This window comes from Poeciliopsis prolifica, unplaced genomic scaffold (assembly GCF_027474105.1).
Source record: "Poeciliopsis prolifica strain line A6 unplaced genomic scaffold, Auburn_PproV2 SCAFFOLD026, whole genome shotgun sequence".
In the NCBI taxonomy this organism is placed as follows: domain Eukaryota; kingdom Metazoa; phylum Chordata; class Actinopteri; order Cyprinodontiformes; family Poeciliidae; genus Poeciliopsis; species Poeciliopsis prolifica.
Window position 1 is genome coordinate 6,889,713 of NW_026562401.1, and position 26,551 is coordinate 6,916,263.

The window sequence follows — 26,551 nt, forward strand, 5'->3', positions numbered from 1 at the left end:
TAACACAATTCATAAATACACATCTATAATATACATCATCAGAGATTAAACATGTGTCTTTTTATTGGAAATAATTTAGTTTTGAAGTATAGAATGTATAGAAAGCATTGCATGTTCAGCTAGTTTGTTTATCCACTACTCTCATTTACTGGATGTTTTTATAAAATCTGAATGTGCTCACTACTAATCAGTGAGACATAAACTAATATATGTTAAATTAAATCCACTCTTATCATGTGCTTTTAGAGCAGGTTTGTAGTTACTATTTATGATGCACAGATATGTTTCAGGTTGTGTTTTTAAAGCTTTGAAAGCTTTGAAATGTCACTGAAAAGGTCAGTTTGAGAAACTAGAGAGGCACTGATCATTCTTATCTCGGCTGAGGCATTTTTCTGGTTTTCTTTAAAGTCAGACCAGTACCAGTTTTGACCAATTTAGATTTTTCTTTTAAGAACCATGACACATAAAAGAAAAAACTAGTGATGCAAGGTTTGAGTCCAGGATAAAATGAAGAAATTAAAAGATTATCTTCATTTGATGCGTCAAATTATGATTTCATAATCTATGTCTGATTGTTTTAGTTAAAAAAATGTGGCAGCTGTCCAATTTGATCCATTCTTAGAACAAATAATGCATTTATTTAAAATTCATAGATTAGCTTAGAGACAAATTTGTCCAATTTTGATCTTCATTAGACTGATTGTTTAAAATTTGTGTAAAAACTCATTCACATGGACTGATGCAGGAATTATAAATGACAGCGTCCCTGCTTGTGTTGCCAGCCAAACTTATAAACTGTTTATGCTGTGATACAGTGATGATTGGGTGAGCGACTCTTGGTTTTGATTAGTCATTTTTGTCCAGGGAGAGATGAGTTTTTGTACGACATGAAGAGGTACTGGTGTGTTACTCATTTATGTTGTTGTTAAACAGCTAACATTGAGGTCACCTTGTGTGTGCGTGTTTGTCTGAAAGACAGAAACTTTTTCAATGTCAGGTCAGGAAGTATATGCGTGTACTGTATGAATTAATAGGCAAGTGTTTATATTTGCATTTGTCGGAAATCATGCATTTGCACATGTGGGTGAGTTGCTGAGCATAACCGAAGGGGGAACACATATGCATACGTCTGTGCGGCTTGCTGTAAGTGTATATGTCTGTAAATGTGTGTGTGTGTGTGTGTCATTGTATTAAGTCTGTAATCTTGCATCAGTGAGTGTGCCTGATCCTGCGCCAGGCTTTTAATTTCTCTCATTTTGGGCATATCTTACTGAGGCAGATTATTCCAATTATATTGTCTTTTTGGTGAAACATGAGCGTGTGTATGTGTGTGCAAGAAAAAGAGAGAGTATCAGTGTGACACTGACAAAAGGCGACTATGAAAAACTGAGACCTCGAGAAGAAGTGAGAGGGAGCCGACGAGTGCTAGAATGACTGTGGAAATTCCCACTGACTACACAGGAACAGCCTGTTTGATCAAACAACCAAACAGCCGTGTATTCCTCTCTTTCTCCCACTCGTGTTGTAGTTGTGACCTCACCCAGGCCTCCGCCAGCTATTTTCCTCTGATGGAAGTCAAAACAAATGTTCACTCCCAAGTCGATCGCATAGCATCACGTCCATAATGCGCAGTGTGAGAAGGCTTTGCTGTCACATGTTGAAGTGGATGGAGGGAATTGAGTGGGGGGATCATGCAAACGATAATAGAGACCTTAATGTGTGAGTGTTTAAAAAAAAAAAAAAACTAAAGATCTTTCTCTTTTTCCTTCTCTACTCCTTTCTTTCTTTCCTTTATTACTTTGATACAAAATGTTTTTGGTGACCTCTTACTTTTTTTTGTAAACAACAAGAGGCTCAGTCATGCTTGACAATAAACGTCCTCATCTTTGTTATAAAATAAACTTGATAATTCTAGAGTTGTAATGACAGATCCAGCTTAGGAAAGAAGACAGTGCATAATAATGAATTTATGAGAATGAGACAAGATTTTAAATATATTTTTGGAAAAGTTAAGGATCCAAACGTTTTTCGTTGTTTATCTTTAAATCTAGATTACAGCTTTCACAAACTTCAAACCATGTTGTAAAGGACCTGCAGACCTCTGGGGCATTTTCTTGTATTCTCTTCTTTCTCTCAATCTCCCTCATTCCCTTTTAACATTTTGCTCCATTGCTCTTCCTTACGTTTTTTTCTTTGTCTCTTTCTTTTTTTCCTTTTTGTCTCTTTGTCCATTACATTTGAAATAAACCCAAAGCAATTTCTAATAAAGTTTACATATTAGAATAAACTTATTATACATTTAAATATATATATTATACATTTAAATATACATCAAAGCAATAGCGAAAGCCATAAGGCTCCACTCATGAAATTAAATATCTTGGACTTCTCCTTGGCAGTTGGACAACAACTCTGAGTTGTACGCTGCCAAATAGGACACATAAAAGATACTTATACATATATTTATCTAAATAAAATTTCAAACAATCACCAGTAAAAACTGTTTTAGCATTCATGTCTGCTCAAATATTTATATCAATGCATCCCTAGCAGTCCACCTCTGTTTAATGAAGAATTATCCTGAGGAAATTTGGCCAGTCTTGGGTGTTTTAGATTTTAAACTAGACAGGATTCTTTAAAAACAACATTTCAGTTTGATTGTGATGGGAAGCTATAAAGCAGATGCCAAATTCTGTGGAGTTAACAACTAATCATTATACAATCACAGTAATCTGACAGTGTGTACAAATTTGGGCCTCATAATATATTGCAAATGTATCAGCATTTTTGGATATCAATAGATATTAGCTAATAAGATAGGTTGAATGCATTCAGTTTCTCTAAATAGTTATAGTAGAATATTCCCCAAGAAATATGGAGTCAAATTCAGCCTTTTTTTTCCTATAAAACTGTTTTTGAGATTAGATCTTGGTGATAAGAACAACAAAAAGATCCCAATTTTGTTGTATTGAATGATTTTGATAATCATTAGTGGTTCTAGTTTATAATCTTGAATCTGTTTCTGTACAAACTTAAAGAACAAATAAGTATCAAAACATTGATTGTAACCAATAAGATTTAGTTTTCAGAATGTTTTATTAAATAAGTCCTAAGCTTCCTTGAAAATTATAGAACTTTATTGATTAATAATGCCACGTTCTCATCTAGTAATTTCATAGTGTTTCATTCGTATTTGCATTACTGTTTAAAAATGCAAATATATTTAAGTACAACCAGCAAATGGCATAAATGTAGTTCACACTACTGGTGAACCCACTCATAGCCTGATAAGCCTCATGTGTCATCTGTCTTATTGCCTTTTAAAACCGACCTTTATAGTTTTTGACATACTTTGTTTCCCACTTACTAATGAAAATAGTTTTTTTGCCCAGCACCTGATAAGGTGGAAAGAAGAAACTGATTTTTACTTCCAGTTGGTTCTTACATTTTCCACTGCAGAAGGTCTATTTTCACCATGAATTAAAAGCAGAAAGACATAATTACTAGGTATTTATTTATTGTAGGTTATGTTGTCATTGTGAAATTTGCTAAAAACGTCCACAACTACATTATCCTAATACCTTGAAACCCAAATATAAATCATTTGTAAATCATATGTAATTCATCTGTCACACCACATAGATGTTTTGCTTCTTCATCGCTGTTGTTATCAAGTATTCTCAGCCAGCCTGTCAAGAAGTCTTCGTTAGTTGAGGGCAAGTCGTAAAGTACTTGGTTTGTTGCTTTAAAATAAAAGTCTATACACAGGGTGGCAAGAAAGTCAATATGAAGATATGATAATAACCTCTTAAAGTAAAACAGTAAAAAGGCATACTGCTTCATGAAATAGACTTCTATTTGAAAAGATATGTGGGATTTTCATGTCACAAGCTCTCCTGCTGCAAGATCTTAATTATTTACATGTTTTACAATTATTTTAGAGTCAGGAGAAATGTTTTGGAACAATATTTAAATCTTTTTAAGGAAAAAGCTTAAGAAGAGGTTTTTCCTCTGGCGATCATTTTTGTAACACTGGAATCCAGGTTTGATGTTTGCAAGCACTCGACATGCATGCATGCATGCACTTCACTGTGAATCAGGGCAGGCATGGAGGGTATGCCCACTGAAAGCATACTCTAGATTTTGAGCCAATGTGAGTAGTGCAGTGTAGCTGAATTCCTTGTATGATGTATTTTTTTCCTTTGCAGTTTCTGATTGTGAAGACAATAAATAACCACCTGTCTGCTTTATCTCCCTTCTCTTTCAGATTACATGGTGGAAAGCAGATGAACAGAAAAAGCACAGAAGAAAAGAAGAAGAGAGCAAAATATTTAAAGGGGTGCCTTAAAGTATAAAATAGGAGCTTCATATAATCTGCAGCACTTTGTATACAGTGAGCAAGAGATGGGTCCGTTGAAGACAAATAGAAGACGATCTCCACCATTAACAAGAGGCAGAGGAGGAAAAAAACGAGTTGGTTCTCATCCCTTAAAAGAGAAAGACTCCAAAAGAGTCAAGAAGGAGACGCTTGTCAGAACCACACAGCACACACCCAGCACTCCGTCCAAACGCAAATACACACCGACGCCCACAGAAGCAAACTCAGATGACGAACCGATCACAAACAGCAATACTAACACTAAGGAGGAGACTACCGAGCAAATGAAACCTGTGGTGTCGGACACAAGTGATGGAAAGAAGCCAGAGGAAAAGACTGAGAAGGAAAAAACGGTGGGGACAAATGGAAACAGTTCCCCACCCACTGATTCTGTAGTATTGCCTACCTCTGCCCCAGCTCCACTCGGCATAGCTGCACCCCCGCAAGCCACCAATCACAGTCCTAGTTTGGGCTCAGTTTCCAGTAGGAAAACGGCCACATTCAAAGCGCGCATACCCAAGAAAAAATACATGTATGAGCATTTTGCTAACAATGCAAGTGTCACAAATAATATTCCTGTCTCCAGCCCTGCTCTATCTATATCTAACAGCTACAGCAGTATCAACAGTAAAAATAGTGAAAGTGTGAATATTCTAAATAATATTTTTAAGCATAGTAACAATATTCCTAACAGCATTAATAAAGGCAATATTATGAGCATAAATAGCAGTACTTCCAGTATCACTACAAGTGGTATTACTAGTATGACTAGCAGTAGTAACAGTTGTGCTGGAAGTCATAGTACTTATATAAATAGCATTAATAGCAGAAGTAATAATTGCTCAGGTAATCAGCCATCAGTGTTAACAGCAGACAGTAAAGTCACAGAAACAAACCATTTTGTCTCAGTGAAGGATAAAACCCTCAGGAGATCACATTCCAAGGAAAAAGACTCACTAACTGGGGAAAATGATTTGGAGGGTGCCCCTAATTCGGCACGCTCTTCCTCTACTGATACAGCTAGTGAGCATTCTTCTGATCTGGATGTTATGGAGGCAACAGGACCAAATGCTAATATCCACATCCTTGCTCCTTTCCAAAACTCACACCCTAAAGAGGTCAGTATTTCAGAGGGACTAGCCGAAGCTCTGGCTAAAGGCATGAAAAACCAGAGAGTTTTGGCTCGCCAACGAAAAAGAAAAATGGAGAGTGACATGAAGACTGCCAATAGTAAAGATTCCTGCCTCCAATCTTCTGTGTTCAGACCAGGGGTGGTGCGCAGGGTAAGTGGAGGTAGTGTTGAAGTTCAGCTCCAAGGAGAAGAAACCCTTGTTAAATACCCTTTTTGTGGTGGGACTATGGTGACACCTTCTACAGAGGCTGAAAGTGCTGTCTACTTCATCTTAGATGCACCACCACCTGGCATTTCCCCCGTAGCTGTTGGGACTCGAGTGTGTGTCCCATTTGGTGAAGAGGAAAGGAGTCCTCTGTTGTACAGAGAGGGGGTTGTTGTTCAGGTGGATCCCCACCCTGGTGTCTCGTTTCCTTACCAGGTACTCCTAAACGAAGACAGTGAAACTCTGGGTAAAAAGTTGGTAGAGGAGAAAGAGAAAGACAAAATAACAGGTCAGGTTGTCTGGGTGTCCCGACAGAGCCTGAGACTCCTCATCCCTCCTTGGGAGGTCTCCCAGTTAGATGGTGGGAAAGCAAAGGAGAGAGAGCTTGAGAGGGAAAGGGAGGAGAGGGAGCGCCGGGAGGAGATGGAGGTAGAGAGAGAAGTCTGCCAGCTAAGTATCGGCATGGGTGTGCTGGGCCCTGGATTTTCACATGAGGGGGCTGCAGGAGTACACACCTCTGGAACTGTGCATTCACATGCCAATTCCTCCACTGTAAGCTCCAGTGTAGTGGCCATCACAAGTCATGAATGTGAAAGCAACTTGTCAGGCAAAGAAAGACAGAAACAGCCTAACACACCAGAGGAAGATGTTGAGGTATCTCGTTTTAACATGGGTCATTCCATTGGTCCAAAAGCAAACACTGGAACCTCCCAGTACAGAAATATTGTCTCTAAGCCGAGCAGTTACATTCCTACATCTACTCACCTCTCATTGGTGAGGGGTGTAGGGCCACCTCATCTCTCCACAATAACTAGTCCTCTGCCAACCCCATCCCCTTCTTTACTAATCCCTGAAATAAGCAACACCACTCCAAGCCTACCTCTAACCAAGACCACTCCCACCCAAACCTCTACTCCCACTTCTGGCGTGGGCTCCTCTCCGGGCTCCTCCCGTTCTAGGACTCCTCTTTCGCTGGCTCAGCAGAAATACAAAAAAGGCGACGTGGTGTGCACTCCCAATGGCATCCGTAAGAAGTTCAATGGGAAGCAGTGGAGGAGGTTGTGCTCTAGGGAGGGCTGTATGAAGGAGTCTCAGCGTCGAGGATACTGCTCTAGACACTTGTCCATGAAAACCAAAGAGATGGAGGCAGCAGGGGGGGAGAAAGGAGGAGGCAGTAGTTCAGGGACGGTGACCCCTTCAGACCTTCGGGGGAGGGCAAGTAGTGAGTTTGAGTGGGACGAGACCTCAAGAGAGAGCAGTGAGACCAGCAGCAGAGGAGACTCCAGACCTCGCTTGGTCCTTCCTTCCCTCCTCCCTCATGAACTGTCGTCAAGGTTTGATTTAGATGAGTGTGAGGCTGCCACCATGCTTGTGTCTTTAGGAAGCTCCCGCTCTGGCACTCCCTCCTTCTCCCCTATCTCCAATCAGTCTCCCTTCTCCCCTGCCCCCTCTCCCTCACCCTCTCCACTGTTTGGTTTCAGGCCGGCCACCTTCTCCCCTATTACTGCATCCCCAGTCTTGCAACACCGGCGACACCGGCAGCCCAGTGGTACAGGGGGTGGAGGGGGAGGGGGCAGTAAACCAACAACCCTAACAGGAGCAGGTGAAAGGGAGAGACATGTTTCGGGCGTCCCGCCCTCCTTCCACAGTAACCTGACGTTTACGGTCCCCATGAGCCCCAGCAAGAGAAAATCAGATGCACCCCCTCCACCACCTCTTCCCTCACACCACCACGATTATACACCCAAAACAGAGCTGGAGCTGGGGGACCTCAACAACTCTTTCAGGGTGCTTTCGCCCCAAACACCAGCATCACATTCTCGCACACATACACCCACCCTCTCCCAGTTTAAAGGACTGAACACACCTTCTTCCAGCAGGCCCTCATCCTCTGCTGCTGCCTCTCCTCCTCTGCTGGTGTCCTCAACCCCTCCCTCTCCCCTCTCCACTGACGGAGGGCCTCGGCGAGTGGTCCCTATACCTCAGCAGACTTTGCGGGACTCCCCTGTCATTGTTCGAAATCCTGAAGTCCCACTAGTGAAGTTCACAGAGTCTCCCTTGGAAAGAGGAGGAGGAAGAAACGAGGCAACTATAGATAGCACCCCACCTACAGACATTGCTTTAACCCCCCTTACTCCTCAACCCGTCACGGCCCTCCAGGTTCCTGTCCCAATTAATGCTGCTGCAGCAACAGTACCCAACGGTACTGTCTTCTTGCGGAGCCCAGCCCAAACTCTAGTACTTGTTTCCCCGACATCTTCCTCTCTACCTTCCACTGACCCTACTGCCAGCCCCCTCCAAGCCCTCTCGGTTGCCGTAAGCACAACAGTGACGGCTTCAGCTCTGAGTAGCACGGACAGTCCCGGAGAACGAGAAGACAACAAGTGCACCGGGTTTGGTGGAGAGGTCCAGCAGCCGGTTCCCTGTCACCCCTCTCCCACAGCTCTGCTCCCTCTGATCCTACCAGCAGAAAGTCTGCACCCTGCCCCTCGAAAGGACATCATCATGGGACGTCCTGGCACAGGTGAGTGTGTGTTATGCTTATGAGGTGAATGAGTTAAAAATAAAGGGGAGAAACCTTTCAGTCTTGCAGGAGGAAAAATAACTAATTTGGAATCAGCTTTTCAAAGATTATTTTTGTGCATCTTGGGAATTTCTCTAAATAGTATTCAAAGCATAAATTAATTAATTAAAAAAAAACACATTATTAGAAGGTTCTAAAACTGCATCATTTTAGGCAGAGATTTCTGCACATCCGCAATAATTTAGTCACTACCACAGATGAAAAATATATCAAATACTTTTCATATAAAAGATTGCAAAAAAACAAAACACTCATGTAAAAATGCTGCTCGAAATATGACTATCTAATTTTACTGAAATGCATTTGAACATCTTTGAGGAACTGTATATTATTATTCTGCAAAATCCCACATATATTTTTAATTATATAAAATTTTTTTACATTCAATATTTATCATAATGGCTGCATTTTTGCGTTAGTCACACACTATCTCAGTTTGTACAGGTTTCTAGTTTAATGGCCTTGTATCTGTACCTGGTCCTTGGATTTATATTTTTCAGTGAAATGGCCAAAATATGATTAGAATTATCACTTTTGCAAGGCTTAATAGCGGTACAGTGAGTACAGATTATTTTGAGGAACAAGTACCCAAGAGAAAATTCACAAATTGAGCCAGAGGCATAGACAAAATGCCTTTTGCTTACTGAGAAAACTTAGCAAGTAAATGTAATTTTTTTTCTTTTTTTTTGTTATGCTCAACACACACACACACATACACACACACACACACACACGGTTGGGAATTGTTTTGAAGTACAGAACGTGATTCCTTATGAATCATATTTATTTTTAATTATTAAATACCAGCCCAGTAACATTATGCTGTATTGTTCTTAATCAGATTTGAGATTACATTTTCACTACAGGACAAGTTTAAACAAACAAACAAAAACAAAAAAGCAGTTCACTCTATTCTGCTGTTAACACAAATATTTAAAATACACAAAATGATCTAACTCCTTTCATTTTAGACAGAAGAGCTATTTTTTTTACTATAAATGCTGAAACAATATTGATTATTGTAATAATTGTAATATTATTTCCTACACGTAGTTTGATTATAATACATTGGTAAAAACATGGCATAAACAACAGTTCAAGTTATTTATTTTTTAAGGTCAGTTTGTAAATTGCGATGCATTCTTTGTCATTCTCTGTTGAAATATACTGAACTTATATTAGCTGAATAAGTAGCTGGGCGATCTACTCTTAGAAGCGTCTGCAGTCAGCTGTTTAACAGACATACAGCTTTCAATGCGTAGTTTAAACCACAATGATAATGAGAGTGTGGTGCTTCCTTTAATATCTACTTCATAGGTGTCTATGTTTTTGTTACTGAAAATATTTCCACACCAGCAAATGTGTATATGTTGTAAGTGAGGGGAAGATGTAAGTGCCTTGTTTCAGCCATCTTACTGACAGTGCACAGCAATGGATGGCAGAAACAGCAGAAAGATTTTTGCATCTTATTAAATCAACTTCAAACCCTCGTAGAAAAGTGTAGATTTGGAAACCACATTTATTCATCTGATTTATTGTACCTGTTTCAGCAAAAAAAAAAAAAAAAAAAAACTTTTAAAACACAGCTAATAAAAATTTCAAAGCAGTAGAGAGTTACTTTCACATAAACATGCAATGACCTGAGTGTGCTGATGCCCAGTGAAGGAGGTTCCTGTCAGCCAGCATGCTGTTGTCCCATATGGCGACCCCCCCCAGTCATCGTCATACCACTCTCCTGTTAACAGTAACCAAATACTAGATCTGTTCACATGATCAGTGAGATTCCTGGAACCAGCACCTGCAATTCAGCAATACAGTGTGAAAAAGATCAATCTGAGAGTTTCTGAAAACTGATACTGTGTTATTCATAACTTTAGAGATTAGGACTAAATCTAAAGTGCAAAATTTCCAGATACAGATTAAACTGTTTGAATTTGATCTGACTTACCAAAGTAATAATTCAAATGCTGTTGGTATGATTTTAATTGTATATGGTCATGGAACAAAACATAATTTCTCTGTAATCCTCTGAGTGTGTCTCAGAGTGTGTGTGAGGATTGGAAAAATGCAAAAGAGGACGTATGCACTGACATGCATGCTGTGCTGTTTTGTTGTTTTCTATTGGGATTAACTTCTAAATTATAAAGGATTAGCTTTGCAGATAGTGGAGGGCTCCTCTTATATTTCCAGTCATTACGAAGCAGTAATTTTTAGGTTGAGTGATAACAGTCAAGCCTCCCAATATTTCCGAGGGAATGTGCAGGAATAACAGCAGGGGTTTGTATTAGAACTAGAAGAGATTGTAAATAAGATTTTTTTTAAAAAAACTATTCTTAATGAAGAATTGAGGTAGAAAATGTTGAAAATTAGTGCTACTCAACAAATTACCGTTTAGAGATAAAAACGAATGTATGAGCAAAATGAACTGTATGTAGGACAGCTGAAGCCTTTCTCCCAAATTGTGCTTTTTCCCCCTTTGCTGAAAAAGGGAAAAAACATGTTTAGATCATAACCAGCATGGGAAAGATTGTTATTGAATACACAGCAGCACAGATAAAAAGGCAAAAGCTAGAAGTCAAATGCATGTTTTGTTTCATAAATTTTTTCTTATCTTTAAAATGTCTATATGGGTCGTCGACTCTCTGACCCCAGCAGTTGTTCTTACTCACTGCAGAGTTTTTCTGTTTGTTGTTTGGTTAATGTATAAAATGTATACTGAAACAGGGTGTAAGCAGCCTCCATGGCCAGCTAAATGGAAGTTGGTTTATTCTGAATTGTGTGTTGGTGTGTGTATCTGATATACTGCAAGTTTTTGTGTTTTGTGTGGGTGTGTGAAAAATGTGTTTCGTAAACTCTGCTGTTGGAGGAATACGCTGCACTATAGAGGGTGTACAATGTAAGTGTGAGAACATTATTTGTCATCGGTTTATCATTAGGTCTGTTATGCACATATGGTGTCAGTCTGTCTGATTCACCTAACCTTTTGCCCTTGCTTTTTTTTTTTTTTTTTTGCACCAATCATTATGGAGGAATTTGTGGGTGTGACAGAAAAGTGGACAGGCAAGGGAAAGAAGGGGTGTCGTTTTGAGTCTACGCTTCTTCAACTGATCCCTTTTTTGCAGCTGTAGGGACGCTGAATGAATGAATGGCACCTCTTTGTGTGGGTGTGTGCATGCTTTGCTGTCCATGTCCAGAGTGCATGTGGTAGCGTGTCCAATTACCCATTTGGTCTGTTTCTGGATTGCAAGGTTGTGCAGGTATTCTTATATTTATGTGTTTTCTATCAGCTTGTGAAATGGGGGCAGTTAATATTGCTCTGTGTTTTTTGAGGTTTGAATATTTTTAAAGTTATATGAATAATGATATAAATTGCTATGCTTCTTTTTATTTTACTATAGCGTGCTTTAATGGGATTTAGTGATAGAGCATCAAGTGCACTATTGTGGAGATGAAGGAAAGGAATAAATGTTTTTTTAATGTTGTAAAAATTTATAAAAATGTGTTTGATGCATTTGTTTTCACCCCCCTCTAATTGTCTATGAAAGGGTGCTGAACAATGCATCAAACACATTTTTAGCAAAACACATAAACACATTATAAATAAACACAAATACATAATGCAATAACTGTAAATAATGAAATTAAATGATTACACTTTAATTATGACCAATTTACCTGCAGTGAATTGAATAGACAGTCTCACAACTTTCTCTTGGTTCCTTTGGACTTGAGTTGCACACCTGCTTGTGTATAATCAAATGTCTCAAGATTTTGTTGTTGATCTGGAAGCTGAATTTGTGCTTTGCTGGAGGCTGGAATTACAAGCCAGAGTTTTTAAATCCTGGAACATTTCTCCAATTTAAGTGATCAGAAGTCAGTAAGACTTTCTAAACGTGTGTACGCGCTCTTTCTGCAGCAGATGAGGTCCAAAGCTTACTGTTCAACGTGTTGTTAGCTCCCACATAACGATGCATTTAGGTCTGTGTTTAGGTCAGAGAAGAAACTGATGGGAATTTATTTATTTTTATTGATTGATAGAGTTGCCTCAACACAATGTGCATAAAGTTGAAAATGTTCCTGCATCTGCAACAACTGGTCAAGTATGTGAATTATAAACCGTTAAAGCGATGGACAACCGTCAGATTTTTCCATCACTGTTTAAAAAAACAATCAAAGACAGAAAATATTCAGTCAACAACACCTGATGATGGTATTAAACAATAGCCAAATATTTTACCATCTCACAAAACACTGGTCAATCCATTATCTTAAAATAGAAAATGTTTTTCACAACTGAAATCCTACCAAACATGGCTGTTCACTCAAGCTGAGAGGGAGGACAAGAAAAGGCTTTATTTGGAGATCAGATGAGTAATAACCATGGTAACTCTGGAGGTGCTGCAGAGATCCACTGCTCAGGTAGGAGCAAAGGATCCACAACTTTTCCACAAATATGGCCTCTTCAGAAGAGTAGCAATATTGTTGCACATAGTAAGTCAGAAGTTCCTCTGATGTTTGCCATTGCAGTGGAAGAAGATCCTGTGGTCAGATGAGGAATAATTTACTTGGGCATACATGTTACGAAATAAACTAATGCCCTGAACAAACTGTTTCCACTGTGAAACATCAGGCTTTTCCTTCAACAGAGAGAGGGAAGCTTGTCAGAGTTGTTGGGAAGATACGTGTAGCTAAATACAGAGCAGAAAAGGAGGTCCAACTTTCAGCAGGACAACAACCTCAAACATGCAGCCAGAGCTTCAGTGGCATGATTTAGCATACTTATGTTTCCTAAACATAATATTATTGATCATTTGTGGCAAGATTTGAAAACTGAAGTTCACAGACACTCTGCGTCCAGCCTGACTGAGCTGGAGCAATTTTCCAAATAAGGAGTAGATATATAAAACTTATAGAGGCGTTGCCCAGAAAGGTTGGCTCTGTAATAACAGCAAAAGGTTTTGCTACAAATCATTGAATCAAATAGAAGCAAAGCACTTCAGTTTCTCGATATTTCTCCAAAAATGTGAAAACTGTGCATAATTTTTTCTTTCATTTCATCATTATGCATTATTTTTGTTGGTCTGTCATGTGGCATACTCATAAAATACATGTATGTGAATGTATTATGACAAAATGCAAAAATATTTATGGATTAATACTCAGAAACATTGGCGTTTTTTTGGAAAAGAAACAAAAAATAAAATTGGCATCTGACGACTGATGCAAAAGTATTTTTGAGTTCCCTTGAGCTCGAAAATAATACTATTAGAAATATGTGTTTATGGTTGTGTAATGATAATGACTGTGAGTCAGAGCACACACTGACACTCAGTGTCAGCATCAGCATAAATTTGGCCTGATTTATGCCAGAAAACTACAGCGGTATTTCTGGGTAGGTGAAAGCACTGAAACATCCTCTCCAACTATTCTATGAAGTTTGTTGCCAACTCTACAGTCTTAGATATAAAAACTGTCAGATCTGCTGATGAAATGTTAATTTTCTTTTACAATACAGCAAAGGCATTATAGAACGAAATATGCTTCAAATAAGTGTTAAGAATATTTTATAAAGTAAAAACAAATGATTTTTAAGGCTGAAACTCAAAAGGCAATGTATGACTGTGCCGTATGTGTTTAATCACACAAATTAAATAGCACAAAAATGACCTCTGAAATACCGTAACTATTTTGAAAAGAAAAAAAAAGTCTGATGCGGAGAATTGAAAAAGGTGAAGCATGAGACCATTTTGTTAAAGCGTCACACGCAGCGTGTGTGTAGAAGACCAAGTAACAAAATGTCAATCACCCAGGACCGGATATGATGTGTGAGCGCCGAAACGTCTGTTGCCATGGCAACACAGCAAACATCTCACGATGCAGCCTGTATGACACAGAATATTCACAGATAGAAATAGCAGTTCCCAAACGTGCGCATGTGTGCGGCTGTTCGTGTGTGCCTCTGCTCACTCAAACGAGGAGGAACTTCAGCTCTCTCACACGTGTTCACACACACCAACACATCATGAAGGCGCTCTTGTCGCGCCTCGGCCGTTTCAGGCAGCATCACCCCAACAGCGGGGACAATCCAGAATTATTGGAGGCTTTCCTCTGAATTACCTAATAACTTAAATGTTCAAGAGAATAACTTATTGCAGATATTTAAACACTTACAGTCAACACACAATTAAACCCAAAAATTGTTTCTATTCCAGACAGCTCTAGATTTAAAGATCAAGCAAGAAGTTTATTTCTCAGTGGAAAACTACAGTGATGGTTTTTCAGTATCTTCAAAATATATTTGAATATCTTGAATATTTGAATGTCTTCAAACATATTTGAAGATACTCAAATGTCTTCAAATATATTTGAATATCTTCACATATTTGAAGATATTCAGTTCTCTGTTTTATTGACATTTTTAACAAAGTGATACAAAAGATATTTATACCCTTCTCAATAATCAGTTGATGCCTTTATAAGCAATACAGCAATCAAGCACTTTAAATGATTTTGATATGATTTTGTGCATCTCCACTGGTATTTCCAAACATTTATGCTCCAACCATTGATGTTGGAGGGAATCTGTGCAATAGCCCTAATCTTTAATTCCCTTAAAGAATCTCAAGCAGATTAAAGTCAGGAATCTTTAAATATAAATCTACTGAGTGTGTGAATAAGTTTTTTGAGCTTACTTCTTTTACTGATACCATAAGTAGCATTCTGCATTGAGAGATTTCATGAGTCCACCTCTGAGGTCAGTGAATAAAGCCTGCGTCTGTGGTTTTATATTTATTTTGTATTGATTCTGATGAAATTGTTTTTCTGAACTCGTTAGACAAACTTTGTTGAATGTGAACATTTTTATGAATAGTCATAAAATGCGTTTAAGTTTTTAAATAATTTAATAATGAACATTATTGATGGAGAGGATTTAAAATTAGGTACCTTATAGTCTCTATATTTTAAAATGAATTCATAATTTGTAATGTGTCGTTGAGTTGCTCCCTAACGGAAACAATCGCACACAGTTTGTGGAACACTGATTAAACATGTCACACTCCTTTAAGTACACGTGAACACACTTTTTCACACTCGGGCGCATCCCTCCCTCTGCTTTTTTCTTCTCTTTTTTATGGTTTTTTTTCTCACTAAAGAATTATGACACTTTTTTAACTCTTCACTTCATCGCATTGCAGTGGCTTCGCTACCCTTCCTTTCCACTTTCGCTCTCCTCATTCTCATCTACCCGGATACGGATACCCGGGAATAACATCCCCGCTCCCTCCCGCCCCTGCTTTACGTAATGCTTAAAGCCCTGCATATCCTCCCTGTCCATGGCAACAACCACATCTGGATCGCACTGCCATCTAGACTTGCACTGAAGCACACGTGAAGCCCCCTTCAACACTTACCACTTAAAGTCGTGTGCAACACTGATCTATTTTTTTAGTAGGTGAAGCATACTTGGAGGAGGTTCTTGAGATGCAATGCTGAACAGGGTTTTCTTGATCTGAGATGGCTCCATGACTTTGAGCACAAGCACGTAAAGTTGAAGCAAATTTGGGTTGATTTCCTATTCCACAGGAATTACCTCAAACTCATATACTCTTATGTTAGAAGATAAGTTTTATTGTATTTCTTGTATACAAGTTTGAAATAGTTGGTATTTTGCTTGTGAATCTTTTTCTCATCGTCATCTCACACTCTCGTCTGTTTCCTTGCATCTTCAGTTTCACAGACTTTGCACTAGTTTTCTGATGCTGCCTAGTTCTTTGCCCTTTATCTGCAGACTAGCAGTGCCCCCAAATGGCTGAAAACATACATTACAAGTTGCTGCACTGAGTGGATTGGAAGGCCACCGTTTTCAACACTGATCTCAAGTTTGTGCCTCGTATATTTTCCTCAGCGATGGTTACACATTGATAGACGCAGCATTCAAAAGCTGGAAGGCTCTCCTGATTTAGCTATTGTTCTTTCTGGCTCTTAACTTCCCAATAATAAAGATGTTATTTGTGACTAAATTATAATTTACTTTTTTATGAAACACGACAAAGGTCAGAGCTGTAGAAAGACATCTCTCTGTGTCCAAAAGCCGTCTAGCATAATTTGTTTGGCTTCTTTTTACGAGAATGCGCTGATTGGCAACAATCCGATGTTGCCGTGACCACAGGGCAACATCGCAACCTGTGCCCAACATCGCTGTTGCCATGGTGACTGCAAAAGAACCGGTAGATTGAGTTATAATTGGACAGAGCAAATGGTGGGCTGTGGGAGGGAGAGGCGCAGAGCACAGGGGTGGAAGATGAATTAAGGGATGAGAGTGAAGGGATGGGAGAGCGAGCAAACGCCATGCTCCGCCTGCAAGGTGCCAGCGACGGTAAAAAAGAGGATGAAGAAAAAGTTTTTCCAGTGAAATCATACTAGTGTGACTGATGTAAGAGAGGATGGGCAGAGTCGAGGGTTGGACACATGAATTCACATGCATATTAGAAGCATGATGTCTGTGAGAGGAGACAGCCAATAAAACCTGCTGAACACCTACACAAATACTGCACCGCCAGCACGATGGCAAGGAGAGCGAGTTAAGCTTAGCTCAGGGGGAATTTCTGTTTCACTGTTTCTCTTCACACCTTTTTTGTTTTCTCACCAATCATCATGACTTATCTCTATTTTAAATGAGTAAGTGTGATGTTTCTGTGGTTTCCCACCATCATCTCATGTTGACTCTGTGCAACTTCATGCACACGCAGTTATCTGATCTTTTTTATCTTACTTACCCTTTTTCTTTTTAGCTGTCTTAAAATGGCTTAAAAGCATGTTTAAAGGAGATTTTACGTAATAAATCAACACAAAATACCATAGTCCATGATTGTCCAGTGGAAGAAAAGAAAAAGGTTCTTTTCAAATTTAGGCATTCGACCACATTTAATCTGATACCCCTTAATAAAATCCAAGCGGCATCAGAATCAGCTCGTTAGTAAACAGTATCCACTTGTGTAAAATTTCAGAAGTTTGTTAAAGAACATTACTGAACATCATCAAGACCAAGAAACACTGCAGTTTACAGAAGCATTAAGTCATAAAACAAACAAGCTTTGAACGTCTTACGTACCACCGTTCAATTAATCATCCAAGAATTTAAAAAGTTTGTATTACTGCAAACCGAGTTATAGCCATCCACTTAAACACACTGGAGCAGCATTCATCCGAGACGTAGACGTGCTACTGGAGGGGCAGGAGAGATGAGCAACTCAGGTTGGACAAGGTGGATTCCATCTTGAAAATTTCGGACTAAATGTAAAATCAATCAAGTGTATTTGTATAGCACTTTTCAGGAGCAAAGCAGTTCAAAGTGCTTTACATAACAAAAATACAAAATTACAAAGGTATAAAACACCACCATTGAGTCAGTAATTGAACAGACATTACATTTTGATGATTGCAGTCACCAATATCATACACATCAAATTTGCTGGTCGATGTGTCATTTTCTATGTTTCAAAAGCAACTCTTAACAGGTAGATTTTTAGGAACATGTGGTGGAAAGTTAACATCCTGAAAATACCAGTTGCATCATAAAACATGGTGGTGACACCACCATGCTGGGGGGGTGTTTTTATGCAGTGCAGGAAGCTGGTAAGAATTCATTAGAAAGTGAATTATTCTAGCTACTGACGGATTCTGAATGAAAAATAGTTGGAGGGTACGAAATACTGGAAACATGATTAAGTGGATTTTCTTCTAAAATCTAAATCTAATAAAAAATTTATTTCAAGATGTAGAAATTATTATTTACAGATGCTTGCCACGCAATCTGACTGAGACTTATTTATCCTGCAAAGACTGAGCAAAAATGTCTTTCTGTAAATGTGTTGGTAGTGACCCTAGGAAACTTCCAACTGTAATTGCAGCAAAATGTGACTCATGAGACTGAATACAAATGCAAACCACACTTCACATTTCTATTTGTAAAGAAACTTTTAAATTATGTCATTTCTTCTCTTCATAATGGTACTCCACTTGGTTTTGGTTTATCAAATGAAATCTTGATCAAATATATCAAAGTTTGTGGATGCAATGTGACAAAAATGGGAGACGTGAATATTTTTAAAAGGCACTGAAACAGTTTGTGGCAGAGAACTTGTACTGTTTATTCAGGCTGTAACAACGGAGCAGTGACTGTAATCACCCCATCTCCACCTATAACCTCTATCACCCTCTTTGATTTTGACTCACTTTGTCAAGCTTTCCAACTTTACCACGCTGTGTTTGCTGGATTGAGTAGTTGAGAGCTCAGTGCGGTTGATAAGCTATAATCTCCTACTCTCACCATCTGACTGGCCGTTTTTCTAATACCTTTAACTCTTTTTTTCACATCAGAAAGAAACTAGACTCATCCTGTGCTGTTCGCTATGCTGATGCAAACAACTTGAGAATATCAAATGAAACAGAATTGTGAAGATTCTGTTTCATCTGATATCTGATATTTGCTCTGGATGAAACAGTTCTTGCTTGAGCTGCGGAGGCTTTGACTCCATTTTCAAATCAAGGAAGTGTCTCTTTGCTCAGAAGTACCCAGTCATCTCCTGAAGGGTTAACGTTTTTTACTACTGACTGCAGCAGCTGCCAGTGGCTCTCTCGGTCTTATTGGTCAAATATCACTCCTGATGTGCTGACTGGTTCTTAGTAGAAACCAAGTCCCTCCCAGAATTGTATTTTTCTTAGATGAGTCAGGCCAAACACAACTTCTTGACTCATGCAGTATCATTTGTACATGTCGGCTTTCTTTCTGTCTCATCTCTTATACAACACAGGTACCTCTAAATGTCACCCTTTTCCTCCCTCATATGTCCCAATTTCTGCCCCTCTCCCTCCTACCTCTATTTAGGAGAAGTTGTGTTTTCACAAGCTGTTTTCTCTCCACACACCCCTTCTCTCCAGCCCCCCCTACCTCTCCTGCTGAAAATGACTCTCATTCTATTTTTACCCGCTGGTGCTCTTCAGTCTGCCTGTTCCACCCATTTTGCCTCTCTTTTCAGCCATCATTAGTGTCCTTGTTTTCCCTGTAAGTTTTCCATCAGAAAATTGAAAATTTCAGGCAATCGAGAGAGAGAAGCATCTTTTGTGTTATATTCTGTTACATAACTAACTTGCATCCTGAATAAATATGCATTTAAACATGGAGGGTTTTTAAAATGGTGGTAGTTTTATTTTAATCCACAAATTTGAGTTGGGGTAACAATGGATTCTCTTTCGGGTTAATAGAATAGCATGGGCTGGTTTCTTAACTCCTTATGCAGTTCATACTTTATCGTGACAGGTAAATATTAGGACATTTTGGCAAGCCATTTTTACATTTAATTGCTAGAGAGAAAATTTAAGCTATTCATCCATCCCTTATTCTTGCAGTGGAAGTGGTGCCTCTCTTCAGCAGCTCATCGCAGGTGAACACAGAATTAAGAGACCAATTGACATAACAGTCATGTTTTTAGAGTACCCAAAGAGAACTCATTTATAGGCTTTGTTTTTGTCAAATATTAACAGTTTTTGATGATATGAAACATAGGACTATGATGGTGGAGCTGGTATCACTTTTACCTTGCAGCAAGAAGGTCCTGGGTCCGAATCCCAGTTTGGGAACTTTCTGCATACTTTCCCTATGCATGCATGGATACTCTCCTGGTACTCCAGGTTCCTCCCATGGCCCAAAAATATGACTACTGTTATAATATATAAATATATATACATATATATATATATATACACACACCCCTGAGTCAAATAATGAGTGCATTAGCAAGACTGCATACTGAATTTAGCCATTTGGTTCAGGTGTGTTGGACAAGAGACACGTCTAATATTTTTGGCCTGAATTTGAAGTCTCTTGATATGAACAGCTCAGTGACTGTTCAGAGTTACATTTGAGATATCAAGGAGATTTTCTATCTGAATGAAAAAGATCCTCAAATGTCATCTTTATTATTATTATTCCTGTCTAAAATGGTACGCATAGGTGCGGCTTTTGAATAAATGATGTGATGGCTTGCCATATGGTACACTGGCGCCTCCCTGTATAGATGGTCTTTGGGAGTTGAGGCACAGGATGTGTAATGGGTAGGGAACTAGTTAAATTTCTATTAAGTCATTGGTTGGCCTAAATCTTAGTGTCGGTGTTTGATTGGCTGCTTTGAACGTCACTCAAGGTTTACTACGACTCCTCCGCCAATGATATGAGCCTTGGGAGGGCCTAAAGATAGACACACTAAAATAAGCACTTTTACAAAGGTATATAAATGATATGTATGATTTCTGCAGGGGCTCAAAAGAGCAGAAGCTCCAATTGTTTTCACTGTGCTGTTTATTCCTGAATCAAGTGAAGATATTGAGTTTAGAAAAACTTGCCGCCGTAAAACCCAATAAAATTTGCATATGACTGGCATTCCACCGCACGGCCCAACCAATCAGAGTTTGCGGGGGGCATTCGACGGACAACGAGCGCAGCCAATGATTGAATAGAATTTCCACAGAGGGCGGGACAAGCCTGGGCGAGGTTGACAGGATGAGAAGGAAGGGGCGGGGGAACGAGTACGGGGGAGCAGGCAGCCTAGTTTACAACAAGAGGAAGAGGGAGGGAAAGAGAAAGAAAGGCTTACCAGGGAGGACGAGACTAAAATAAAAGAGTAAACTCCAGCGGGGAGCTTCGGAGATGCGATGCGTGGACTTTTCTGGGCCAAAACAACACTCGTAACGGCAACTGCTGAACGAACTGGACGGAGCGCGCTTCTGTGTCGTCCGCACCAAGTGTTAGCTAACCTGCTGCAGACGGACGGATTGCTCTGACGACTTCAACCAAAAGTCGCTTATTTTTTAAAGCCGCTGGAGGCGACTTCGACTCGGTATTCGGGCGTTTAATGACGACCTGTCGTGCCCTGGTTTTAAAGCCTGACAGGAGAACCAGAGGAGTGAGAAAAATACAGCAAGCAACTGCGATTCACTCCCCCCGCCTTCCCTTTTCTCCTCGCTGGCTGGAGCCAGAAGTCGCTGGGTTTTTTTTTTATCGCTGTGTTGTAGTCTTATCAGTTGGTAGCTTGTTTCAGGTCTGCGGCCAGATTGGCCAGGTAGGGTACGAGCAGCTTAATTAGAACCTGTAATAATCTCTGTTTTTTATTAATTGGTGGGATCAAACTGATGGATAGCGGACTTGTATGCACAGGGTGATGGATGAATGCACCATATTTTCGGCATCATCCCATGCTTGCTTATCTTTTTTTACAGTTAAACTCACGTTGGACGGCGTTTCCTCATAGCTTCTTTTGTATTTTGTGGGCGATTACCTGGTTAAAACAGGTGCAAATTACAGCAGAGTGAGAGCTACAGGAAGCAAGTCACTGTTTTCGAGTGCTGCACTTGTGAAACAGTTGTAGTTGGATTATTTAGGCAGCCCGTTCGTGTGAATACACCTTTTGTCGTTGGGACATGAGAACAATTGCGTTTCTTTTGCCTGTGTCTGTGCGCCGGGTGCATGACCAGGGGCGTTCCCGAGAGGTTGGTTCAATTTGGAGCGGTGCACTTGAGGCTCCGCTTATTACCAGAGGCAGCTAAAACTGCCTCTCCAGGGTGTTCTTGGTCGAATTAAAAGGCGTATATATTCATATAAAAGGGACATAACAACGGGGCAAACACTGTTACAACAAGCTGCTGTAAACTCCTACAACTAAAAATACACACCAATCAGCTTTAATCAGCCTGGTGTATCTGGTTTCAGCGTTGTGGAGTCTGTTTGATACGGTGCTGCCCTACATCAGCCCTCGGAGCTGCTCCAGTCCGGGGCTTCATGTACCTCACCCCGAGCCCACCTGGTTGCAGGTAAAATGTAGCGCAGAGCATAGTTTGACATGGGCCAGCAAGACTGCGTAGTTCCCGGGTGGATGTTGTAACCCAGGCCGTGGATAGGCGAGAGGCCTTGTTAACCCTTTCCCGACCAAGCTGCTGTAGTAATGTAAACAAACACGGAGAGAGGGCATCGGGGGTAATTAGACCAAAGGGAGCTGGATCTTTGCCTTCAATCCTATTTATATTTCCTGTGGGCCGACTTTACGTCGTTAAAAACGCATTTAAATTGTGTCCTTTTCTTACTCTTATCGTTTATACTGTACATTTTGTCCAGTGATGTTGCATTGCTTCGTGTGCGCAAGATTGCGGCATTCTGCGATACTACAGATGGACTCAACTCTTGTATTTTAAATACAAACCGGGATACCTCTATCTGTCACATCTTTGAAATCCTCATCATGCATGGTTATGATGTTCTAATAATTGTGAATGATGAGCGCGACCTGAAAGGATGAAAAAGGTTCAGACACCACTGAGCACATGTCGTCATCTGAGAGCTTCCCACCACTATCGGCACTAGATTTTGGATTAAAAATGTCGTCTTACCTTGATTTTTATTTATAAAAGACCATACTATTATTGTTTTTTTTATCCTTTTTTTTGGAGACGCATCAAGTACTCAATTATGTTCTCCTCAGAGAATCCTCAGTACCTTCGCCAAGGATTAAGCATGTTTGGTCAGTAAATATGTTGATTTTCTTTTTGTATAATGTGAATGCCGTTTGTTTGCCAATTGTGAACACATGTAGCAGTTTTTAAGAGTGTTAAAGCAGCATTTACATGGTTACCTATCCCTAATGAGACTCTTTCTGTTGCTTGATTTTGTGGATAAGCTTTTATGTACTCTCTTATTCATTTATGCCTGTTCAGACATGGAATGCAACAGCTTTTGTTGTCCATCCAGTCTGTTTCTGAGAACAGAAAGTCCTTTTTGTACATCTGCTGATTTTGGTGTGATTTTCCCAGTTAAATAGATAGAAGTGTATTTCTCTGCCAGCTCAGATATTTCTCTGTATTTTTGAAAGGCTGGTAATGTTCTACATTTATATACGTTAACCAGTCTGTAGTTAAAACAGCAACAAAAAAAACAAACATTGGTTCTTTGTGTCTGAAGGTGTTGCTGTAAATTTCTGGGTTTGAGTCTCAATACTTGAATACAAATATATATTTCATTATCACATTACAAACTGGTTTTGAGAAATTAACTGAGTGGATCTGTGGTAAGAACGTTACAATTTTAGGTCAATATAACCCCAAAATACAGAAAACAAGTTCTAAAAAAATCTAAATATAAAAAAATATTTCTTTTGAATCTAGTGCCATACCACTGCAGCATAATGCAAAGTTGCAGGCATGGTTTAATGCAACTAAATCCTGCCCTCTTTCTCTGCAGTGTGGACCAATGTAGAACCACGGTCAGTTCCAGTCTTCCCTTGGCATTCATTGGTTCCTTTTCTGGCACCCACCCAGTCAGATGCTCCGTCTCATCCTGGTGAGGGTCAGCATCCTGTCAACCACCCTCAAGCAACCAGTCTAAAGACAGGTAAATAGTATCATAAACAGTATTATCACAATTTTATTACGATTTCTCATCTTGTGGCTATCTTTGTTTTTTTCTTTTGGTTTTTTTTGGGCATTGTGTTTCTTCAGATTGTCAGGGGATGGCAGCGCTGTCACAGGAGCCTGCAGAGGCACCTCCCACTGTAGAGAAAAGTCCCCCATCCAGACCTCCCCCTTCGTCTGATGAGCCTCTTCCAGAGAAGGAGAAGGGAGATGTGGAGAGGGAAAGACCTGACAGCGAAACCGAGAGTGATGTTGATGACCCGTAAGAGCAGTTCTTCTGTGTTTGTTTGTTTCGATTCAGCTGGTGGAGACATTTAAAGGGCTGGATAGATGCACAAACACCACATTGCCCATCTGTTAAAGCAGTTATAAAACTGTCCGAGCCAGCATTCACAGTCATTTTTTTTCAGTGCTGTGTACCCACACAGTAAGTAAGTGAGAGTGATATTTTCTGCATCCTTGCTCTAATTTGGGCTGAAGAGCTCAAAGCCAGAACAAAGCAGATAGGAACAAAAGCACTCCATCTTTGGTCTTTATCACTACATGTAAAGCAGTGGCTCGGCTCTCACCCTTTGAAATAGATGAGCTTTCTGTCTAATATGCAGATGTGCAAAGGTGTTATAGAGTAGATGGGAAGCTGTTCCAGCCTGTGTAAATTATTAGACATAATAATCATGCAGAAGCCTGTATGGAACTACTTGTAAAGGAAATGTTTATTAAAAATTGTTATTTTTCTGTCCATTAGCTTCCTCCCAGGAGTTGTACCAGAGCAGCCTCTCTCCACCTCCCCAGTAAAGCGACGTACTCAGTCTCTCAGTGCGCTGCCCAAAGATGGAGACAAAAACAGTCCAGGAAAGGTATTCCCTATGAGACTATGACAGAAACATGACTCCGAATAGTTCTTTCACCTAAAAAAAAACTAATTTGATGTTTTTCTGCTTCTCTTGCTCACCCCTACAGAGGGAGAAGGATCACATCCGGCGACCAATGAATGCATTTATGATTTTCAGTAAGCGTCATCGAGCGTTGGTGCACCAACGGCACCCAAACCAGGACAACAGGACAGTCAGCAAGATTCTTGGGGAGTGGTGGTATGCCCTGGGAGCAATGGAGAAAAAGAAGTACCATGACTTGGCCTTCCAGGTATACAGATCAATATTCTGACAGAAAATGACACATATTTCAATATTATAGATGAGGAACTTGTTTCTCTTTCTTGTTTTAGGTGAAAGAGGCCCACTTTAAAGCACACCCTGACTGGAAGTGGTGCAACAAAGACAGGAAGAAGTCCAGCTCTGAAGGTCGCGGAGTCCCAGGAAACAAGGATATCAGAGAAAGAAGCATGTCCGAATCAACAGGTTGGTCTTACTTTATCATAAACGTATAACTAACTCAGTTTTCATACCAGTTGACAACAATTGTTTGTTTTTTTTTTGTTTTTTTTACAGAGCCCCATTCAGTGGAGCTCAAGGGTGTAGGTCCAGGTATGGTGGGTGTTTCAGAGAGGAGCGCAGGAGAGGGGCATGTGGGTCAGCTTACCCGGCCCAGAGCCTTTTCACAGAGTGCCATGCACAGTCTGGAGAGGGGAGACAGGGGAAACACTCAAGCTCTGGCAGAGCTGGCCCAGGTAATGAAGGACAACTTCTAGGATCGTCTTTTTTTTTTGTTTGTTTTTTAAAATTATTTATGACAGAGATTTTTGTTTTCCAAGGAAAATGCCATCTTTGGCAAGGTTTGCTTTTCAGAACACACTAATCAAAACAAATATTCACATCTGTTACAATAGACTCCATCATTAACTCCATCTTCATGTTCTCCAGATGTGTGTGGACAGCGGTGGCCAGTTTACCAGCCATGCTCCTGCACCCTCTCAGGCACAACGGGGGGTCAGTGAGGATATGACCAGTGATGAAGAGCGTATGGTCATCTGTGAAGAGGAAGGAGATGATGATGTCATTGGTGAGAAATCTGCCATGCTCTGTTCATTAAGCCACATTAGATTAGAGATGGCTGAGTGTCTGTTCACTACTTCCTGCATCACAAAGCTTCTATAGCTTTATGGAGAAGCAGTGAGATTATCAATCGAGTTAAACATGTGTCACTTATGCAAGCTTTTTACTGTTTGTTTGTTTTTCTCAGTTTAGTCTCAGATGGTGTATAATCTGAAAATTATTTTATTTTGACTGTAAACATCAGCTTATACTAAGTAGAGATGAAAACTAAGAGATTTTATGACCAATTTCAGATTTCCAGTTTTTGTAAACTTTGACTAGTGTATCATGATTGCAGCTGATTTATCTTGAAGAAATATAAGAAGATAAAATATTTTCTCCTTCCTACCTGCCATGAGTGTTTTTTAATTACTTGTTATGAACATAATCTACTGCTCTGGGAGAAAGTAGTTGATGTGAATTATGATTATTTTACAAAAAAAAAAATAGATCTGGAGTGAATCAACATTTTAATCTGTCTGTCATCTTATATTAGCGACTAGCATTACTAAACCTGCATTTTTGTGTAAATATCTGAGAAAATATAGATCCTTACTTTCAGATCTGAGATGTTGCAGGACAGATGTTGAATCCTCAAAAAGAATAGAACTTTTTCTTTTCCAATCAGCCTTTTTGTTATCTGCTAAAAGTCTCACTGTCACAGGCTAAACCACTAAAATGTCTCGTAAATATTTAAAAACAATAGTTTGTTGGTCACTTATCTCACTGTTTAGAAAAATATTGTATTCTTTACTTTTTAACAGCTGGTTATTGGTTAGAACCTAAAATATTGATTTCTGTCACC

At 39.6% G+C, this 26,551-nt stretch overlaps 1 protein-coding gene across 5 annotated transcripts in view; it reads left to right on the forward strand.

The window, feature by feature from the left end:
* Positions 1-26,551, forward strand: part of cicb (capicua transcriptional repressor b) — a 44,616-nt gene that overhangs the window by 3,919 nt on the left and 14,146 nt on the right. For 4 of the 5 annotated variants that reach the window (XM_055048128.1, XM_055048129.1, XM_055048130.1 and 1 more), the window contains exons 2-9: positions 4,268-8,239; positions 23,586-23,735; positions 23,843-24,017; positions 24,501-24,612; positions 24,716-24,898; positions 24,981-25,113; positions 25,204-25,382; positions 25,576-25,714. In XM_055048128.1, the coding sequence (XP_054904103.1) occupies positions 4,405-8,239; positions 23,586-23,735; positions 23,843-24,017; positions 24,501-24,612; positions 24,716-24,898; positions 24,981-25,113; positions 25,204-25,382; positions 25,576-25,714 (4,906 nt within the window). In that variant the 5' untranslated portion in view covers positions 4,268-4,404. Of the gene's footprint in view, positions 1-4,267; positions 8,240-20,880; positions 22,870-23,585; positions 23,736-23,842; positions 24,018-24,500; positions 24,613-24,715; positions 24,899-24,980; positions 25,114-25,203; positions 25,383-25,575; positions 25,715-26,551 lie in introns of those variants that run through there. The other variant, XM_055048132.1, reaches the window with a different exon arrangement.